Here is a 23590-nt window from a genome sequence, read left to right as displayed (position 1 = left end):
TGGGCATTGTGATACATGCTTGTAATCCCAGTACTTGGGAGGCTAAGACAAAAGGATCACAGGTTCTCAGCCAACCTGTTACTTAGTAGGGCCCTATTTCAAAAGAAAGAATAAAAAATAGGACTAGGGTATAGCTCAGAGGTAGAATGCCCCTGGGCTCAATCCCCAGTACTCCCAAAATAAATAAATAAATGAATAAATAAATAAATAAGTTTATTTATTTAAAATTCTGTTAAATACCTTCTAAGTAATAAGCTCAGTTTTATTTAAACTTTTCCAGTATTTAATTTTAACTTTACTTAAAAACTAAAAATGGGAAAATGTATATTTAACAAAAAATTGCACACAGGTACTAGAAATACTTATTATTCTAGAATTACCTGAAAAGGCATTGCTGTAATATCTAGACAGAGTCTGCATGATGTCTTTTGAATGCTGGGTCCATGGTGCTATCTTTCTGTAGGTTTTTACCCGATGAACAAGTTGGGAGCCACCATACTGAAGTGAGAGGGTATCACCATGATCTTCATAAAGTTCCTCAAATAACCTGAACAGGAGAATATTGCATATTAAATAATTTTACCAAAATCATTGCACAAGTTATTCAGTTTGTCATAGACTCAGAACAAGTCTTTTACTTTATAAATTCTTCTAAGCCTTTTCTTTCATGTAGGCTCCTTAACATCTTGAAAATAAATACAAGTGCACACTATTTTATATTTTGTATTTTATGACAGTCCAATAAGTATTAAAGTCACAGAAAACACTAGAAAGAATATTAACTCTAACAAAGAGGATTCTGTCTGCAGATCTAATTACTTACCAAAGGCCACACCTCCTAATACAATCACTCTGGGGGTAAGAGTTTTTAACATTAGAATTTAAGGGAGATACAAACATTCTGACCACAGTAAACACATAAATCTTACTCTTTCTTAGACATATGTATGTGTTTGGAACTTGTGTTTCTTCAAGTGACTATTAATATCTTAAGTGCAGTGATATCTGTGGATCTGGCCATGTACAAGTTGATTACTTTCCTCAGTGTGTGTGTGTGTGTGTGTGTGTGTGTGTGTGTGTGTGTGTGTGTGTGTTTTACTGAGGATTAAACTCATGGTCATTCTATCTCCAAGCTACACCCCCAGCCTTTTAAATTTTTATATTTATTTATTTAGTGATACTGGGGTTGGGTGTTCTACGTCTGAGCTATATTTCCAGCTCTATTTTTTATTCTTTTATTTTTGAAACAGGGTCTCACTGAGTTGCAAAGGGCCTGACTAAGTAGCTGAGGCTGTCTACGAACCACGATCCTCCCGTCTCAGCCTCACAAATGCTGGGATTACAGGCATGCAACACCATGCCTGGCAAATTTTTTATTTTTAAAAAGGGTCTCCCAAAGTTGAGGAGAGTCTTACTAAATTACTGAGGTTGGCTTTAAACGTGTAATCCTCATGTCTCTGCTTCCTAAATACTGAGATTATAGTAATATGCTACTGTGCCTGGCTAACAACTTTAATTTTATTTCAAGCTGGGTGTGGTGGCACACACTTGTAATCTCAGTACTTGGAAGGTTGAGATAGGAGGATGGTAGGTTTACAGCTAGCCTCAGGAACTTAGTGAGGCCCCATTTCCAAACAAAATATAAAATTGGCAGGGGGTATAGCACACAGGTAAAATGCCCCTAAGTTAAATCCCTAGTACAAAACACAGACACACACACACACACACACAAATTGAGTACTTTTAGCTGGGTGTGGTGGCACACACCTATAATCCCAGTATTTGGTAGGCTGAGATAGGAGATCACAGATTCAAGGCTACCCTCAAGAACTTAGTAAAGATGCTCAGCAACTTAGTGAGACCCTGCTTCAGACTAAAAAAGAAAATAGGCCTGGGGATCTAGCTCAGAGGTAGAATGCCTCTGGGTCCAAAATCCTCAGAAACAAAATACATACATACATACATACATACACACATATATAAATATATATATACACACATATACATATATGTACATATATATACATGTATACATATACATGTGTATATATATGTATATGATCTTCTTGCAATGTCACAGAGCCAATGGACAGTGAGGAAATAGTAATCCTTAATAAAGAATCATTCCTTTACATATCTCAAATTTTTAATTCACACATCTCAAATTTAATTTTTAATTTACACATCTCAAATTTTTAATTCAAAATGTATGAGGCACACTTCTTTTTTATTGCCTAGTCACTTTAACTAAAAAACAGAGTGCTATGGATAATTAACACAAACAAAAAAGAAAGACAAAGCCATAACAAAATAAATCTTTAGTAGAAATATTTATTACAGAATTAATTTGAATATTTCCTTCTAGCAACATAATCTTTACAAAACTAAAAGTAGAAACTAGAAACTAGCTTATAAAAATCTCTACTAAACAGGTTTGCTTTCTGTCATTACTGGCATTTGAATGGCAGGAAATGAGGCTTACCTAACGGCATCTGTATCAAACTGCAGATTAGGCTTGTCAATCAATCCCAAAGAAAACAGCTGATAAGCCAGAGCACATTTTCCCACCATAAACTGTGCTGTGTTGGTACGATCTAAACAGTCCACACAGTTGGTGCGAAGGATGCCAGTCTAAAGAGAAATACTTTCAGACTTAAAATCATTATTCAGTTACCAAAATTAGTTTCATACTACATGAAAATTCCTTTTTTAAAGAAGCAGGAGAAAGGCTGTGGGTAAGTATCATTCCTAAACAAATATGAATTGTTCAGTAAAGTTAAAGGTTAAAATAATGAAGAACATTTAAAAAATTATACAAGGTTTATTTGCTGCTCATTTAATATTGTTAACAGCATCATTAAGTCTTTTTAAAAAATGTTTATTGGTGCACTGTAGTCATATATTTTAATGGGATAAAAGATGGTGGAGACATACATGCACATATCACCCAATTAGCCCTTACCCAATTCCAGCCCCATCCCCCCCATTAAATCTACATTTAAATGTAAACCTTTGAATATTTAACAAGATAAAGCAAATAGTTATCATTTTCTACATGTACCAATTAGTAAAATATAGACTTTTTTATCTACCTCCTTGAAGACATAAACCAATATTCATTGGTTGAAGCCCTATCATTCTGTAAGCATAGCTAACAAATAATATAGTTTAACTGGCTTGTTTTCCAAATTAATTCCCAACTTATTCATGTTCCTGTTTGTATTTCTATTTTCATTAATAAAAATTATTATACAGAAAAATTAATAGGCCATACTATTTCAGCTAAGCTCCTTCTACAGATGTCACTCTTAAAAATTAGCAGTAATGCTATTAAAAAATTTGTTCTTGCCGGGTGTGGTGGCGCACGCTTGTAATCCTCATGCTTGGGAGGAGGAGACAGGAGGATCCCGTAGGTTCGAAGCCAGCCTCACTATCTTAGAGACCCTGTTTCCAAGTAAAAATATAAAAAGTAGGTCTGGGAGTGTAGCCCAGAGGTAGAAGGGTTTCCAGGAACCCCAGTTACCACCAAAAAAAAAAAATTGTTCTCAATTGATTAATAAGTCTGCATTAAATAAGGTGCATCTCTGTCCATTTGCTTGCAGAAAACATTGTACCCTCTGGATATGCATTCTATTCATTATGGATATAATATTATCTATACCTGCAAGCGACCCGTGGGAATCACACATCCTCCTAGTTCATTCCACCTGTGTGTTAAAAATAAATGCTTTAATTTTTTTTTATTCCAGTACCAAGGATTGAACTCAGGGTGTTGAGCATGCTAAACTCATTACTACTGAATAATACCTCTAGCTGCCTGCTTTTTAAAACAATTTAACAGCATAATAATGTATTTTAGGTATTAACTCTTTGTGAAATAGGACATATTTCTTTTAAAGTCTTTCATATCTTAGCCTTCTTAGCACATTAGGATCTTCTCCCTCCTTCATATTACTTCCTAACATTCCTATGATGGTTTTTGCACACTTCTTTTTACAGACCACTTATTTTTTCCCCATGTACTAAGGAATGCATAAGAATGAGTTTTGCTATGAAATAGTGTATCATGATATTAACATTTTATTTTAGTTATTTAAGAGAAGGTTCTGAGCAGGGCGTGGTGGTGCACGCTTGTAATCCCAGCATTCGGGAGGCTGAGGGTTACGAGTGGAGGATCGTGGTTCGCGGATAGCCTCAGCTACTTAGTGAGGCCCTCTGCAACACAGCGAGACCTGGTTTCAAAATAAAGAATAAAAAAAATAGGGCAGGGGATGTAGCTTGGAGGTCGAATGCCCCTGGGTTCCATCCCCAGACCCGCCAAAAAAAAAAAAAAAAAAAAAAAAGAAGGTTCTGGCAGGAAAGAGCTAACACAACACCCTGACTGCTAGCTTACAAAGGGCTGCTCACAAGGTTGGCTCTTGGCTGGCTTCTGGGAACTTGACTTTAGGAAGATTCTTACCATTCCCAGAACTACTAAGAATAGTTCACTGGACCTAAACTATTAAATAATATGGCTTTTGCTGAACACCTTCCCTTCTGTGAGTCTAGAATTCTGGTATAAAGCCAGGTGTAGTAGCACACACTTGTAATCCCAGCACTTGGGAGGCTGAGACAGGAGGATCACGCAGGTTTGAAGCCAGCCTCAGCTACTTAGTGAGGCTCTCAGCAACTTAGTGAGACCCTGTTTCCAAATAAAATATAAAATAGGCCTGGGAGTGTAGCTGGGGGTAGAAAGGCCCTGGGTTCCATCCCCAGTACCAAAAAAAAAAAAAAGAATTCTGGTATACACTAGGCAGAGGCTTCCTATGTGACCAGCCTTAGTAAAACCCCTGAATCTCTAACAGACTTCTCTGTTTGGCAACTTTTAATTTATGATGCCACAACTTATTTCTGGGGAATTAAGTATATTCTATGTGACTCCACTAGGAGATGACTCAGGAAGCTTGTGCCTGGTTTCCTTTGGACTTTGTCCTTGATTCTTCTACCTTTTCCCTTTGCTAATTTCACTTTGTATCCTTTTACCATACTAAATTATAAACAGAGCACAGTATGCTGAGTCCTCTGAGTTCTCCTAGTGAAGCATTAACCTGGAAGTAGTCATTGGGATCTCTGTCACATATGTCCTAACAGTCCAACTACAGCAAATGCAAACAGTGCAAGCTATACCAAACAGATTACTTCCAAAGACATATACACAAATGGTTGGGTTTTTGTTGTTTGACCACAGTAGTTAATTATGTCAACTGAAGATAAAATGTCAAAAATAAATTATATTGGTTCCTTAAAGATAAATAAGGCATAGACCCTTGATCTGAAGAATCTCATAAACAAATAATGAACAAATATATGTGTATGCATATAGCAACAATAAACACTTTTCATACAGTACTGGTATTTATTCTATCAGAAAAAAACTGTTTCTATTAAATATTAAAAATAGAATTCACTCTGAACATTTTACTATATGAAAATATCATATGTAATGTTTATGCCATAAAGCAAGAGATAAGACTCTGTGCTTCCAACTCAACCCAGGCTCATGGTGAAGATTTATTACAGGGCCCCATGAGTAGCTTGCCTCTCCAAAGAACTGAATTTATCCATATTCTAAGTAGCACAAACTGTTCATATTTAGAATATTCTCATGTATAAGAACAAAAGTCTTAGCTGGGCGTGGTGGCAGACACTTGCAATCCCAGTTCTTGGGAGGCTGAGACAGGAGGATCAAAGGTTCGTGGCCAGCCTCAGCTACTTAGTGAGGCCCTCCACAACTTAGTGAGACCCTGTTTCAAAATTAATAAAAAGTAGGGCTAGGGATGTAGCTCAGAGGTAGAATACCCCTGGGCTCAAACCCCAATACCACAAAACAAAGTCTTGATTTAAGTTTGAAAATATCATACATACTTTTCATCTGGCCGTAAAATGCTACAGTAAGAATCAGGGCGGTTCACAAAGAAACCTGTTTTCTTCACCACACTTTCAGCAATCACGTTCAGTCGATCAAGAACGTTACACAGTTTGCTGAGGAGAAAAAGAAGAATGAGAAAAGCAAGAGCCAAAATTTTAATATAGATTCGCCCTTATATCTAAAGCAAAGCAAATCTATAGTAATAATATTCAATAAATTAATCTTAAAATCTCTTTGTACTTGGACACTGTAATAATGTCAGAAATCTAATGTATACTCAACAGTTTAAACATCTGATGTAAAAAAGACCTTGACGAATTTGTAACATAATAGCAAATATTGGCATCCCTTAATTTTGGTACAGAGCTTCCTCACTGGAGCCTTTCCCAAAGCCTTTCACTGCTCAGGAGCTGTCAGCCAAGTCCACATGTATTTGTAAAATCACTGTATCAAGAGCACAATGCATAGTGCAGGTGGCAGAAGAAAAACTGTAAAATAAAATTAATATGAATGGCAACAATCATAGTTGACTTATTCTCAGGGAAAGTGTATGAGTGTGTGTAAGAGAGAGGGGGGGGGCTACGTAAAATGAAAAAGTGCAATGAGCTTAATATAAAACAATTCAAGGCGGGCGTGGTGGCACACACGTGTAATCCCAGCATTCGGGAGGCTGAGACAGGAGGATTGCAGTTCGAGGACAGCCTCAGCTACTTAGTGAGGCCCTCTGCAACTCAGTGAGACTCTGTTTCAAAATACAGAATAAAAAATAGGGCTGAGAGTGTATTTCGGGGGTAGAATGCCCCTGGGTTCCATAACATAAACTTATACTTAGTACCTATATAATGCCTTTTGAAAGGGTAAAAAGACAATGCAAGGTTTACTAAAAGCAAATTCTTTTAAAGAGATGAGTTTTGAATTAGATCTTGGAAAATAAAAGAGAAGGGGGAAAGTATCCCAAGGAGGGCAAGCAATTTGGAACACAGGGGAAAGACTAGGTTTTCTAGAATAGAATAGCCCTGGAATAAATAAAAATTTACTACATTCTGGAACCAACCAGTTGCTAAAGCTTTAACACTACTTCAAGGAGTGTGGATATACTATACACAGTCAGGAGTTAACTGCAGGTTCATTCACAAGGGAGACAATCTGAAAGTGGTGTCTGAGGGAGTGTTTACCTGTCCTGTAGACTGAAATAGAGAAGAATGAAACTAATGCCTTTAAGGAACAGAACAGTAGAGATGTTCTGAAATGACGAGATATTTTAAACAGAACTGGTGCAGAGTGTAAATGGTAGACAAAAGGAGAATTTGGTCAACTCATTTAACACTCAAAACAGCTCCTCAATGGGTTCATGAGGGAAAAGAGTAATATTCACTTTTCCACTGAGACACCTTGTTGCTATCTGCTACTCCAAGAAAAGGAAATTATCATAACCAGACAACTGAGTGTCACTGACCTCTTAGTGTACTTGGCCATGTCCCAAGGAATATAGACTATAGTGTGCTCAGGAGGCAAAAACTGGTTCAGGTAGGTCACAGCAGCCACAAGCTCTTCACTCAGAATTCTCTCATGCTTTCTTTTCTCTCGTTCCTTTAGCAATCACACACAAAAAAATCAATTTTAGAATTTTTTAAATAAGGCTGGGAATACTGGCTGAGTGACAGAGAACTTATCTAGCATGCATGAGGCTCTGGGTTTAATCATTAGCACCCCACCCCCCAAAAAAGCCAATGGCAAAAATAATTAAATATGTAGCATTTTATTATCTTAAATCAGAGAAATATTTTATCTATTTTTTTTCAGAGAAATATTTTAAATATTTTTACTTTTCAGGTAAAGTGAGACAAAAAGCTCAAGTCTTAAATGTAGTGAAATGAAATCTACCTACTAAAATGAAAATAATGTAAATGCAAATTTTTAAAAAGTCTTCATTGAATTAGAGCCAACAGATAATGAACTTTGAAGAACCAATGAGATCAGATTTCTCCTTACTACCTTCCTCACAGCCCTGAGAAGCCAGTTCACGCCACAGTGGCCTGACACCTGCTCTGGGAGAGGAGACAAGCCCTCACGGATCAGAAGGGAACCCTAACTCCAGCCAGCTGAGGGCCAGAGATAAACCAACTGGGCCTCGACGGACAAATCCCAAACTGCAAAGCAGAAAGCACTTTCGTATCCTTCATATGATTTTAAATTTGACTCACAAAATCCTCTGTGCGATAGCCAAGACAGGCGTTTTCTTCCTTTTGCACTGTGGCAGCATGACTGAGATTAAGAGGCAGTCGTGGGACTAAACCTCACCTTCTGTCTCTTGCTTGAAGCACCTCCTTAGCTATGACCCTGCCTCTCATTCAAAGGTGGTCAGACTTTATCACATGGCTCTGTAGACAGAATGCTGATCTGCAACTCACTATTCTCTGGCAAAGCTGTCTCTATGTCCTCCTCTACAAAATGAGGTAACAAGAGTATCTCCCTTAATACCTTAATGTGAAGTCAAAATGAGTCAAAGCATGGTAAATTCTTATAAGAGTATCTGGCACATGGTACATACTGAATAAAATTCGCTAGTTTTATTGTTATCCTGATCAGGGCTTCAATTAGAAACAAAAGAAAAACAATTCTGCAATAGGACCCTGAAAAGGTTTGAAGTCACTATTGCGGACATTGAAATAGGTCTTTGCTGCTTTCAACCATGGAGATTACTTTCCAACTGCATGAATTTAATTTGATAGCCACTGTGTGGGAAACAAAAAGGGTATCTGTTCTGCACCGTTGAATAAGTCAAATGGACAAATTAGACAAGAATCAAAAACAGTATTGAATCAGTTTATAATGAAAATCTATTTTGCTTTTTTTTACCAAGAAAATTAAATTAAGCTGGCTGTGGTGGCACGTGCCTATAATCCCGGTACTTGAAAAGCTGAAACAGAATAACAGGTTTGAGGACAGCCTCAGCAATATAGTGAGATGTAGCAAATTAGCAAGATCAGTGTTCCAAATAAAAAATAAAATAGGGTTGTGGGTATAGCACAGAGGTAAGAGTACTCTGGGTTCAATCCTCAGCTTCACAAAAATAACTTAAATAAATAAATATCTGGAATTTTTCTCAAAAGTACTTTAACTTAACTAAGGAAAAAAACTTTTTCAAATTCTTTTATCAAACCTGCCATTTTGCCAGGCATGGTGGCGTATGCTTGTAATCCCCGCGCTTGGGATTCAGAGACAGGAGGATCATGCTGGTTCAAAGCCAGCCTCGCTGGCTTAAGAGACTCTGTTTCCAAATAAAAATATTTTTAAAAAATAGGTCTGGGCGTGTAGCCCCGGAGGTAGAAGTAGAAGGGTTTCCAGGAACCCCAGTACCACAAAAAAACAAACAAACAAAAACCCTGCATTTTATGGTTTATCTCTATGTAAAGATTTGGTTGTACATCCTATCTATAGTGAACTAGTGTTAATGGGTTGTTCAGTTAATCTTCTTAAGGCCAGAGGCCCCTTTAATAAGCAAACGAAAACTTCACATATACAAGTCATTTCACATATTTTCTCAAAGGCGCAGAGAGCATCACTGGCCCCAGGTTAAAAGCCTTTGTCGTACAGTTTACGCTTGATCCCAGGTTGACTGCCTGCTCCTCCCCAGGTGTGGCACTGAAGGCACTGGACTGCCGCAAAGCCTCTCCACTAGTGCCTCAAACTCCCACCGCTAGGGAAGTTCCCAACACAGAGTAAAGGAGAAGAGAAAACGAGAGTATTTCACTTCAGGAACCTTATATGGTGGTAAAACAAAGACTTATCCTTTGGTGTCATTCTATATGCGAATGCATCCTTTGATTCTTTAATCACAAGTTAATAAGGCCTTCTTCCAAGTTAACAAAATAAGCATCTTTAATCATATTAATAAAATGACAAAATCAACAAAATATCTATTTCAATTTATTCTCCAGTTCATCTCACAACAACTTAATCTCCAATTTAGTCTCTAGTTAATCTGGAGTTATTGTCAGGATTTTTATTATAATGGAAAAATAAAAAGTATAATTAAAAATCCACAGACTAGATTTAAAGTCTGCAAAAATAAATGTAGATGTGAGAAATCTGGGAAGTAATGAAACAAAAAACTGGACCTGAATAAGCCCTCCAGCTTTGCCTGCTTTTTAGTCACTTCCTTTTATCACCAATTAGAGGTCACGCAGCTAAGCAATATGCTCACATGAGCTCTGCTATGGATAACACCTCTGGCATATGGGTGGCAAGGTAATGGTTGCCTAAGTTGCTTTTCAGGAACCTGAAGGCCACTTTGTCTATCACAAACCAGTTAAAACCATTACCCCTTCCCTTGGGCCTGCACAAATGTCCTCTGGGTGATCTTTTGACATCAGAGAGCAAAAACTCCACCCTCTGAGCTGGCTAATGCTGCCGTATGCTGAATATTTGTCCTCTGAAGAGCTTTGAATTTTGATTATGTAGACACAGAACACCAAAACTTCACTTTTTCTTACTCCCAAACACCTGTCTTCATACCTTATACCATCCTGCTTCTTTTCCCCATAAATACTCCTAAACCCTATTCTGAGGGAGGCAGATGCAAGGCAAGCTCTTCTAGCTCCACAGGACTGCCTCATAAATAAACTCTCTTTTGCAAAACCTCTCAATTCAGTAATGGCATACTGTGGGGTAGGCAAAACACGTCTGGTTCAGTAACAGAATAGTTTACAATCACATGTATATGACAGTATTCTTCCGAATGTATGAATTTAAATAGAGAATTAGAATATGTGAATTCTCTAATCAATTAGAGAATTATTTCAAGCACTAGACCTGACTCTCCATTTTAACCAGAGCTTTTCAATCATACCAGAGGGGCTCTCTCTATAAAATATAAAGGAGTTCACTAAAGCACGTCTACCTTTAAATTCTAGCAACACGCTGTAACTCCCTGCTTTAGCAGTAATTTACTTCTATAATAATAAGCTCTTATTTTCTATTCATTTACTAGAAATGTGTTCATGAGCATTTTCATTATGAAAGTTTTCCTACTTTAATTTTTCAATTATGCATATTATAGCTACTGTTCAATACTAAGTTGAGGTTATAAATTATCTAGCTTATATTATCCTAAGTTGACAGGGAGGGAGAGATTAGTATGAACACTTTTGAATAATGTAAATAAATGTCTATAAAACAATGTATTTGATATCTGATTTATTTTACAAAGCCACTATCTGGTAGGATATATTATGTAAACTGAAGAGCAAGAAAGGAAAAATTAAGCTAACTGCCTCATTGTCTCCTCTCTTCTCCCAGCCGCTGCCCCTTCAGGCCACATTCCTCCATGCTATTGGTTACACACACTCACACACAGCTCCTTTAAGACAGACACTAGGTTATCCGGTACAGTACACAATACCAGGTGCTTCCTTCCTCCCCACTGGGACTTCCTCCATCCAGGTGACTGTGAGCACCTGCAGCTTATGCCCTCACCAATCCTCACGTCTTACGTGTATCACACCCTCAGCATTTCCTATTCAGAACCTCTTATTTTCAGACACTTTTGCTTTAAATGTCCCACCTCACAAGGACCTCACCCCACTGCAGCTCCACTTTCTCCAGCCCCTCTCTTTCATGCCTTCTCCTTATCTAGTTTGGCTTTCATGATCTTCTTCAATCATATTATTTGTCAATATACCAAATACCTTTAATCCTGTTTTTTTTTAGTTCATACCTGTCTTGCAAAATACAATGAATGCAATTATGTATTTCTTTTGTCTGTGTTTATAGCTATATGCAGCCCTGCTGGGAAAAGGGAGGCAACAAAAGAATGGTTCTATTTAAGAAATCATTATTGTGAACTTGAAAATGACTTCTTAGGACCCCCTGGATGTTTGTAATCAACTTATACTCCCACATATGTGAGACTGTTAAACCTTTTCAACTCCCCTCGAACTTCTACTCTCAGCAAAAGTTCTTTCCTCCTACCTTAAAGAGAAATGAAAGTTTTCATAAAGGAGTGAGCAAGCACACATGCAGGTATGTACACATACACACACACACACACACACACACACACACACACACACACCCATGTATACACCAGGTGTGCCTTTTCCCCAAGTTGAACACCATTCTCTTTCCTCTTGACCTAGTGAATGCCTCTTCCTTCAGGCTGAGGCTGATCCATCACCTCTTCAGGGAAGACTTCTTTCCCATTCTGAGTACTCATGGCACTATTTACCCTGTTCTAGTACCTCTGAATTACTTAACCATCTCCTCCACTAGACTGATAGCTCCATGAAGGACAGAATTATTTCTATGATTGCTTTGGCAAATGGGAAATCCTCAAAGTACTTGTTAAATAAATAAATGAACCAAGGATTACTTGTCATTTTATCAAGTTGACACATTTACTAGCCAAGATCTTAGACTAATCTCAGATTCAACTATGTTGTTGGCTGCCACCACAATCCTAACAAAAATGTTTTTAATAATCTTGGGGTCTTCTTGGCTGCCAACCGAGACTCTTTCAATTCACTTGAGTGTAATAAATGCAGACAAATTTTACTCCGTGGTTTCCCTGCCCTCCATCCTAGTTCTTCGCCCTCTCACATATATAGGACATGCTGACCAGTCAGTGCATGGACAGAAAAGCAGAGAACTGTGAGGCCAAGGACGTGGCCTTGTCTGGGCTTCTCACTTTCCCACCTGAGTCTTGAGCCACAACAGAATCCTGATTTCTGAATGGAGCTTTTTGATGCTATTGGTTTGTCCAGAAGTTCTCAGACTGTCAAGGGAGCTGGCTGTATGAAGGCTAGACTATGGCAGCTTGATCTTCGTGTTCCTTCTCCAAGTTGTACTACAAATGAGGCAGACATTCCACGGATACCTACTTCACACAAGAAAATCAGGAGCTTGATGTACTGAATCACTCTCTTTTCTTGGAAATATACTATTGATTCCTCCAGGTATGTAAGGAGGAGGCGATATGGAATCTGAGGCTAAGAACAATAGCTCAGATGGCTCAGACACAGTGAGCTGGTACAGCATAATAATCTCCAATCGCTTCTCTGGGCAAAGGAAAAACAGCTTGTTAAGCCCGTCTGTCCTGAGGAAAGGCTGCCCAGTGTTCAAGGAGCACATTATACCTTCACTAAATTCAAGATGATGATGGGGGAGCCAAACCTCTGAAGCATCTGGTCAAAGTGAAGGGCGGCCACATGTGCAAATGGGTCTGCCTGGTCCACTAAAGAGGAGAGAAGATGAGTGAATGAAAACCATAAGGCAGAACTAAAGGAAGCAAGTCAACTAGTCTAGAGTTTGTCTTTCCGAATCCCTCCCAAGGAGCCCACTGGACAGTCATTAATCATGTATTTATTAAATTCAAATAATTCATATATTTCTATGGCAAAATATAAATAAGTTACTAACAGTCAAAATTATAATATTGTAAGAGGTTACTTTTCTAAATTATCTACCTGGAAAGAATAAAAACTCATTAAAATCTAAGCAATTTTTAGATTTCTATGGTAATAATTCATTATCACTAAATGTGAGCACAGAAAAATTCCTATTAAAAGGACTATTCCACGCACGTGTAATAGGTGGTTTAGGCATCATAGTTGAGATGTCCTGGGACCAGTATAAGGGAACTGATCCTCTGACTTGCACATAGGAAGAATAACTGCCCGCAGTAAAGGACATCACAGAAGCATCACAGACTATCTGCTCAGTCTCCACTTCATTTGCGACATCGCCCTGGAAAGAAAGATGCATTTAAAGATATTTTTATGCTCTTAAAATTTTTTAATGAAAAAATTTCAAGTATACAATGAAATTATAACTCCTATTCTTTGAATGTATTAAAAGAAGTAAATGTTGTCAATATTCAATATGCATGTTAAAATCAAAACCATTAAAATGTGATAAAAAAAGTAATTAAAAGAAGCAGAGAAAAGACTCAGAAAAAAATTAAATAGCTAATAATACAAGTAACAGAGAGCAGCTTGACTGGAATAAATGGTAGGGAGGAAGAGAAAAGAAAAACAATTACATAAAATAATTCAGGAGATGAGGAAGACCAGGAGAATATCAACATTCAATTCTGAAGACCCACAAAGAATGAAAGGACAAAAGAGATTCAAACAATGCTGCTGGACAGAGAAGAATAAGTGGGGAGAGGCTGGAGACAGCTTTATTTATAAAAGTATATAAAGATATGATGAAGAATAATTTTAGAAGCATTGTTAACATGTCTGATTATCTTATAGCTCCAAAATTCTCATTTTTCTTAAATTACCAGTTATAATGACTGTCAGTGCTGAAATAATTTTAAAAATAATCTTGTTATTTTAAGCTAGGTTCAAAACCCAGTGCCTCACTCAATCTGTCTATTCAATCACACATCTGCTCAAGACTCAAGTTGTTTGTTCCAAGCAGAGATGGAACACTCAAAGGAGGTGACATAGGTGACGGCAGGATGGGTGGATTTTTGTTATCTTCCAGGTGTGAACAGCAAAAGGAATCTGGACAAAAAGGGGAAGAGGGCAAAGGTTTCCCATTCTTTGCTTTACCATCTTATCATGAAAATACTTTTGATGATGAGGGCCACCTTCTGCTTATTTCTTGGGTGGGATACTTTGCTATTTTTGCCTCTTAATTAAATATGAAACTTCATTCTTATATATTTCATAAATGGCTCATACTCCATAACATTAGACATTTCATAACTCCATTGCATAACTCTAAGATAGATGACTTTTGATAACATTTGTATATTAGTCATATTTCTCACAAGTTTCAGATACTTTGGAGAATTAATTATTCTCTTGGTAATATCCCATACTAAGAAATTCCACTTCTTAAAATGTCACTTTGCTTCATCTATGTCAGCAACGCTCATATAAAAGGTTAAAATGTCAGTGTGATGCTGCCATCTTACCTCACAGTTTGCACCTCTCTTGAGAAAACGGGTCCCGGCAAACTTACTGGATCTTCTAGCTATTAGAGTAACATACACTGGTCGCCCATAGATTAGTAATTCTTAGAAATCAAGTTAAAGTTGCTTATCATTCGTGAATGTGGCACAAAACCAAGAGAATCATTGTACCTAAAGTATGTACTCAAATACATCATGTCAGCTGGACATGGTGGCACAGGCCTGTAATCCCAGTATTTGGGAGGCCGAGACGGGAGGATTGAAGGTTCAAGGACAGCCTCAGCACAATAGTACAACTCTCAGCAACCTGAGGCCCTTTTTCAAAGCAAAAAAAAAAAAAAAAATTAAAAAGGAGTTTGGGATGTAGCTAACAGGTAGAATGCTCCTGGGTTCAATTTACAGTACCACAAAATACACATATACATGCATGCGTGCGTGCATGCATAAATACATCTTGTCAAATGGCCTAAAGACATCAAAAGCTTCACCTAAGAATGGAATAGCATTAGGTCTAAAGGTTCTTCAGAATATGCAGATATGACAGCAAAACCAACTTGCCTAATTCATAGAATTCGGAAATTCTATCAATTTCAGAGAAAATGGTAGTTAGTATTGTGTTGTTGGCCAAAGGAAGACATGTCTCTCTTTGTACCCAAGTAGTTGATATAAACAAGTAAACTAATCCTTAATTTTCAGAGCCATGCATCTTCAAAAGATGGCATGCATCATCTAATGGGATATTTAATTATGCAATAGATAACATAGAAGTGAGGGACTAGAGTGAGAAGAAGACTATAAAAGCAGTCCCAAATTTGAATACTGAATGAATTACTGTAAACTGCTTAACCAATATACAGCTTATTGTATCACTTTATTAAATTTGAGCCACAATCTCATCTACTGTAAAAGATAATTAAAATTATCTATGGGTTGAACATTTCTAATTGCAAAATCTAAAAAATTCTGAGCATCAACATAAGCCACAAAGGAAAATTCCATACAAGGTCATATGATGGGTCAGAGTTTAAGAAGCAGGCACACTAAAAATATTGTATAAAATAACTTTCAGGCCAACTATGTACAGTGTATATGAAACATACATGAATTTTGTATTTAGAATTGATTCTCATTTTAAAGACATCTTATTATGTCTGTACAAATATTCCCAAAAAAAATCTGAAATCTGAAACATTTCTAGTGCAATTCAGATAAAGGATCATCAACCTACTTTTTTTTTTTTTTATAGCAGTACTGGGGATAGAACTCAGGAGCATTCTACCTCTGAGCTACACTCCCAACCTATTTTTTTTTGTCTTTTTTTTTTTTTTTTTTTGGTGGTATTGGGATTCCTGGAAGACCTTCTACCTCCGGGCTACACTCCCAGACCTATTTTTTTTTAAATACTTTTTGTTTGGAAACAGGGTCTCTTAAGCCAGCATGGCTGGCTTCGAACCTGTGCGATCCTCCTGTCTCTGCCTCCCAAGCGCGGGGATTACAAGCATGCGCCACCACACCCGGCTGTCTTTTTTTTTTTTTTTTAAACAGGGTCTCAGTGAGTTGTGAAGGGCCTCACTAAGTAGCTGAGGCTGTCTGCAAACTGTGATCTTCTGATCTCAGCCGCCTGAATGCTAGGATTACAAACGTGCACTGCCACACTCAATTTATACTTTTACTAAATGATTTTGAGGACTAGGTAAGGTAATGCATGTAAAACTCCTAGTGCTTGACCAAGGGTAAATGTTTAATAAATAACAATTACCTTTATCATCATCTTATATACTTCCATAATTCATTAAATGCTTAATTACTAGAAAACTAGATTCATTATTTAAACTAATAAGCTTTAAAATGATAATCTATTATGTCAGTCACTATTTTTAAAAACAAACATTTATTATGCTTAATATATACCAGGTCCTGAGCTAGTTCTTGGTAATAAAAACATTTTATTATTAATGTTTTCCAGGTCCACCCATTTTCCTGCAAATGATATAATTTTGTTCCTCTTTATTGCTGAGTAGGATTCCATTGTGTGTATATCACATTATTTTATAATCTATTCATTGTGTGTATATCTCATAACTTTATAATCTATTAATGGACACCTTGGTTGTTTCCATAGTTTGGCTATTAAGAATTGTGCTGCCGGGCGTGTTGCCGCAAGCTTGTAATCCCTGTGCTTGGGAGGTGGAGACAGGAGGATCACGCAGGTTCGAAGCCAGCCTTGCTGGCTTAAGAGACCCTGTTTCCAAATTTAAAAAAGTATAAAATAAGTCTGGGAGTGTAGCCCAGAGGTAGAAGGGTTTCCAGGAACCCCAGTACCACCAAAAAAAAAAAAAAGAATTGTGCTGCTATAAACATGAATATGCCTGTATTCCTATGACTTTCTGATTTCAGTCCCTTTGGGAAGATACCCAGGAGTAGTACAGGGGATGGAACCCAGGGGCATTCTACCTCTGAGCTACACTCTCAGCCCTATTTTTCTTTGTCTTTATATTTTTGAAACAGGGTCTTAATGAATTGGATTGTATGGTGGTACAGCTGGATCATATGGTGGATTCATTCCCAGTTTTCTGAGGAATCTCCACATTTATCTCCACAGAGGCTGCAGCAATTTGCAATCCTACCAAGTGTAGAAGAGTTCATATTTCCCACCTCCTTGGTTAGTCAGTCACAGAAAGTGTAGGATCGTATGTTTTCTCTCATATGAAGAAGCTAGGGAATAAATGAAATATAAGAGGAACTTCAGGTAATGGGGGAGAAACTCCAGCGGAGCGAGGGAGGTGACTTCTTTTTTGGAGGTCGCGGGGGAGAGGGAGAATCAGTGAAGAAAACACTTTCACTGACATCATGTACATAGGTGGAAATATCACTGCCAATCTCAGTACCCTGTATGTGGAAGTGGGGGAAGTGAAAAGGGAGCAGGGCGGAGGAAAGCTCACCGTGTGTGTGTGTGTGTGTGTGTGTGTGTGTGTGTGTGTGTGTGTGTGTGTGTGACTACCACTGTGAACTACATTATGATGTGAGACCATAATGTACCAATAAGATTATTTTTAAAAAATGGCCTTTAGAAACTAGCACATTCTCTTTGGTGTCTTTGGTGGTTGAAAAATTTGTGTTTTTCCCAAGTAAATTTTATTTCTGGAAAGGGATAAAAGTAACTTGGGGTCAAATTTCAAAATGCAGGGAATGATTAAGCAGATCATGCCACTCTGCTCGGGAATGATTATAAAACAATGAGCCTGGTGTTCAAGTAGAGCACATCAGTCTCCCATCTCCATCCCGGTGTCTGCTTCTAGCCTCCCTCCCCCCACGTGCCACAAAGAAAGTTTGCTCTTCCAGCAAGCTCTCTGGCTACACCCCTAGATTCTCCTCCTCCCAAATGCTCTAGCCTAAGAAGGCATGATGGTAAGTCAGGTTCACTCACTTAATGGTTTCAAATCAACCACTCCTTTAAATCATTCATTATTAGTTTTTAAATGCCTAAGACATCAGAAAAATATCAACTAAAATAACACACTGGATGCACAAATGCCCTCTATTATCTCAAAAAGTGACAAGTAAAAACCTAATTTACTTCTAGATGGTATACACTGCTCTCCTAAAGCTCATCACATAATGGCACTTTCTTAAAGGCTTCAGCCTTAGCTAGAATTAGATGAAAGAGCAACACAGAGAAGGAAAATAACTCTTTATCAAATTAAACTCATCAGCTTCACTCAAGGTTCAACCTACTTCTATTTAATTATGTGTGTTCCCTTCCAATCCAGGACTTCATGGCATTCTGCCTGAAATATGAAGGCCTTTTCTAACTTATATTCTTTGTTCTAGTCTCATTTTAGTTAATCCAGCTTGAAAAGGACTGTGTCAACCCAAGCTTCCCAAAAGCTAATTAGCGCATGTAGCCCTGCTTAACAAAAACTTTCAAAAGTTCTAACACCAAATCCAAAGAACCTAGCCTGACCACCAAGACACTTTGGTGATTAGCAAACTGCCTGCCAGCTTCTCTCTCCTTCCCACTAAATTCTACATTCTAAGGAGTTTTGCATACAAGCCATAAGAATGCTACCATGTATTTTTCCATTTCTACCCTCATGGTGTTTCCTCAATAGCATGGTAATTTCTCTCTGCTGCCTCTGCTCAGGCCTGGCTTCTGGTTAGGGCCTAAGTCAGGCTCTGTATCCCTGAGACTGTCCTATCCCTCCCCCCTGTCAGGCGTTGTGCTTCTCCCAAATATGCACGGTCTTCATTACCTTTATTACCGAATACACACATAGCATTTTATTCCCTGTTACTTATTCATCTTTCTGTATATAAAACAGGTTTGTTCAAATAGTCTGCATTCTTTGTATTTCTATTGTACGGCATCATGAGTAAATTTTCCTGTTGGGCTGCAGAGAGTGATAAATATAACTTGTATGTAGCTTTTTATAAATTCATACAGTATAAGTTTAATAATCTGCATCTTGTGTTTTTACAAAAAGGATACTTGATTGCCCACAGAATCCATGAATAATATATAACAGCCAATCACGATGGATGGTATTTTTAATTATATCCAGAAGTTCACCATTCCAAACATACTTCATATAAGGCTCACTACAGATCCCAAATACACCTGAAAAATAAAAGTTGGTAATAAAAAATTAAAAATGGATTGGCGTTTAATTCATTTTTAAGTTCTTCCACTTTTGTCTTTAACCTCAAAGTAAGATGCTTGATTAACAGCATTGCCATTTTCAGTGAGTATCATTCATATCAGCATTCAGAAGACTGTGATTATTCCTCAAAGTCAAAGACGAAATGCATTTTCTAATTTGAGGTTTCCTAAGCAAATACATTAATGAAGGTAAGAGAAGGCAGAGAGCCATGGCTGAAAACACAGCATGGAGCCAGAGTGCCCAGGTCCAGGATGTCTTGACCCTTATCAGGAGCAGGAGAGGCATTGTCAAGAATGGTACTTACTACCTCAGTGCCGACGCTTCCTCACATGCACCCAAATTATGAGGCTGTTGTAAGGATGAAATAAACTAGTAATCCACATAAACAAGCCTGATGCATTACTCTGCTTCCTTAAGAGGTGGTTATATCAGGACTTTCCATATGAAGAAATTAATCTGATCAATCATAATTTCAGCATATCCAGATAAATTAATTAAATAGCAGTAAGTTTTACAAAAATTACCTGAAGTGAAAAATAAGGAATATGTATAAAACTAATGGCTTAAAAGAAATATGTATAAAACTAATGGCTTAAAAGTTCTGGCCAGGCATGGTGGCCCATGTCTATAATTCCTGTACTTGGGAGGCTGAGACAGGAGGATCACAGGTTTGAGACCAGGGCAAGGTAATTTAGTGAGACCCTGTTTCAAAATTAAAAAAAAAAAAAAGGACTAGGAGTATAGCTCAGTGGGAGAATGCCCCTGGGTTCAATCCCCTGTACTACATAACAAATAGTAGTTAATCAGTGTCCTTTTCCTCCTGAAACATGATCTGTTAAAAGTGTGTTTGTACGTGTGTGTGTGTGTGTATGTGTGTGTATACATATACAGATGAATACCCTCTAGCTTGATTTATAAACACTAAATACTCTCTGCCCTTTCAGTGCCTCACATGACAATAAATAACACAGACTACTCCAGCTCTGTCACCTTAGGCAAGTGACTTAAGTGACTTAACATCTCCATTTTCTAAACTGAAAAATGATGAACTACTCCTCAGAGATGCTGTTTGGATTAAAGAATTTTTCAAAATCCCTAAGACACTGCCTGATAGAAGAGACTTTAAAAAAAAAAACACCATATGATTTTACTTTTTTACCTACTCCTGCACATTCTGTTCTCACTCCCTATTTCCTATCAGTTTCCCACTAGGTGATAGAATAATCCCTTGACCTGAGCAAAGCTGTCAGAATCCTAACCACCAGAACCAGTGAAGATGTTACATTACATGGCAAGGAGGAATGCAAGTACAGATGGGAGTAAGGCCGCTAATCAAACGCCCTGAAGCCAAGGAGATTATTCTGGATTATCCAGATGGGCCCAACATAATCACGGGGTCTTTATAAGCCAAAGAAGAAAACAGTAATATGAGTGACATAATGTGAAAATAAAACAACTTGGCTGGCTGCTGCTGTCTGTGAAGGTGGATGGGAGGAGCCCACAGGCCAAGGAATGAAGGATCCTCTGAAAGACAGAAAGAGTAGGAAAAGAGATTCTCCTCTAGAGCTTCCAGGAAGGGCTGCAGTCCTCCGGACACATGTTTAGCTCAGTGAGATCCATTTTGAACTTCTGCCTTCTGCATGATAATAAAAGGTGTGCTATTTAAGCCACTAAATTGGCAGCAATTTTTACAGCAGCAATTAGGTAACTAATACAGTCTATCATTTATATGCATCAAGTAGAATTGCTCTTGAGACTGCCAAAAATTACTGACCAGCCTCAGAGGCTTAATTCAGATCCCGACACAGATATTTAAATTCAGGTTTTGGATGGCATGGAGTTCAAACTGAGTGATACTTTGGCTTTATTTTATTACCAACTGTGATTTTCAGAAGTTAGGCAAGCAAATACTCAGACATACTAGTTGTCTTGCCCTCCATCTGTGTCTAGAGGCACAATTCAGGTGTCTGAACCTGGGTACGTTTATGTGATCTAGACAATTCAAAGGGAGCAAGGGTACATCAGACATGGCATTAACTCAAGAGATAATCAACTAAACTAACCAGAGCTGAGGGCAATGCCAGAGAGGACATTCAGCTTAAGTAACAGCCTACAAGTGGAACAGACCTTTGGGAAGCACTAACAGAATATAGCCTCTTCTTGAGTGTCCTGGAAGGACAAACCTTCTACGTCCATTTGAGATCAGATTCTGCCCCTTCATCCATATCTTCATTACTACCATTTAAGCTCCATGGGGCAAGGAGTACAAAGAAACTGTTGGCTTACTATGTTTGCAGTTGGTTCAGGAAGGTACCATGTTGAGTTTGAAATGATTCCTTCATGACAGTCACATTAGTAATTACAGTTCTGGACCAAGACAAGAATTTGGCAATAAAGGTACTGATAATTAGGGACAAAGGTCCTGTGTGTCTGGTTTAATCCAGGGGAACCCCAGATTAGTCACGTAGTGGTCTAGCAGAGATCCAACAGTGCTTCTGACAAGAGCAGGGCCTGAGAGCCTGAGGGGTCATGTTAGGACCAATCAAAATAGTAACAGCCTCTAATATGTGACACTGATTCCTCTGGACAGCGGTCACGGGATATTCATCTCTGGGCCTCAGTTTCCTTAGTCTTTATTTCTATAAAAATGGCATTATATCCACTGAACAGAGTTTTTATGAGGCTTAGAGATATATGTAAATGTCTGTTAACTCAGGAACTTTTCCCAAAAACTCAGTCTATGCATACTGAATTAGTCCTTAAGATGGAAAATAAGAATAAAATAGGTAAAATAATATTGATATTTTAATATCCTCCAATATTAAAAAAATTCTCCATTTAAATTTCACCAAAAGTCTAGATCTGAATGCATTCCATAAAAAGGGCACAAATAATTGCTAGAAAATGTCAGCATATAATTTTTCTGGCTGGCTTACAAATGAAATCACATGGTGATTAATTATCTCTATGAAAATAAATTGGTCAAGTTCGTGTATCCAGAACAACCCGATGTAAGGATAAAGGTCAATAAGGGATGGAGAAATATGAGCGAAATATAAATGAATTTAATGAGATGTCATTTCATGGTTACATTAACATATGTTAAATATGCTGAAATCCACCTACCACTTCCACCCTGTGTAATTAATCCTTCATCTTCAAAGATGTCAAAACTTTCCTGGCGAGTCTGGGTTGTTTCTGATTTTAACATTTCCAGGGGCATTCGCAAGATGGTAAGATTATACTGAAGTGAGTGGGACAAATCATAGCTGTAGCTGAGAAGAGAATTGAAACTTAAGAGTTACAAAAGCAAAGTATATTTCGTGGTCTTGCTCCCATATGGAATTATAATCTGTGAACTAAATTAGTTAGCACCTGTTACTTCACTTGGAAGCAATGCTGTCCAAACAAGCACTGTAAAACAGCAAAATATACACATGATTGGAAATTTAAAAAAAACTTAAGCATTTGTATAATTAGAAATATAGATTACAATATGAATAACCTACATTCATTGATTTGTGCAATGTGAATTTTTTGCTTCATACTAAAATCAATCTACATTTATGATCTTGTACAAAGGGGTCACACTTTTCTATACATCTGATTGGGTTTGATAGACACTACAATATCTGCTGCAATAGTGCATGGTTCTGTACCCTAGTTTACACATGGGCAAAAATATTCTACCAATTATTGATGATGGTATTATAACTGACTTCACAATAAAATAGGAATAAGCAAATAAGATAAGCCATTTTAGTGAAATATGTTTTAGGAGAGTACAAGCCATATAAAGATTATGACAGTGCCTGTACAAATAAAATTTGGGCCAAAAGAAACTCATTGCAATTCTGATTTCACAAAAGTAATAATTTTTATAAGTATCTCTACTACATATTTTTGGCACAGAATTTCAGTGCCAAATATATTTTCCTGAATACTTTAGGTTTATACAAATTTGCTTTTAAAGTATTTTACTAATACTTTAAGATGATTACAATTCTGTCTAGAGAGTCACACATATTAATTATTATGTTTTTCCTTTATTTATTTATATAATTTAATTGAAATTGATTTCAGTTTCATCTGTGA

At 37.5% G+C, this 23590-nt stretch overlaps 1 protein-coding gene across 1 annotated transcript in view; it reads right to left on the bottom strand.

The window, feature by feature from the left end:
• FIG4 (FIG4 phosphoinositide 5-phosphatase) overlaps positions 1–23590 on the bottom strand; it is a gene marked incomplete at both ends in the record, with an annotated part of 134712 nt that overhangs the window by 79895 nt on the left and 31227 nt on the right. The window contains 10 exons of the mRNA XM_080700458.1: positions 381–547; positions 2483–2631; positions 3662–3707; positions 5905–6021; positions 7365–7498; positions 13045–13142; positions 13492–13654; positions 14838–14938; positions 19324–19452; positions 22622–22770. Of these exons, the coding sequence (XP_080556584.1) occupies positions 381–547; positions 2483–2631; positions 3662–3707; positions 5905–6021; positions 7365–7498; positions 13045–13142; positions 13492–13654; positions 14838–14938; positions 19324–19452; positions 22622–22770 (1253 nt within the window). The remainder of the gene's footprint in view (positions 1–380; positions 548–2482; positions 2632–3661; positions 3708–5904; positions 6022–7364; positions 7499–13044; positions 13143–13491; positions 13655–14837; positions 14939–19323; positions 19453–22621; positions 22771–23590) is intronic.

Source organism: Muscardinus avellanarius, assembly GCF_963383645.1.
Source record: "Muscardinus avellanarius genome assembly, chromosome: 8".
Lineage (NCBI taxonomy): Eukaryota > Metazoa > Chordata > Mammalia > Rodentia > Gliridae > Muscardinus > Muscardinus avellanarius.
Note: the sequence above shows the minus strand (reverse complement) of the source record. Positions and strands in the feature narration are given on the sequence as shown.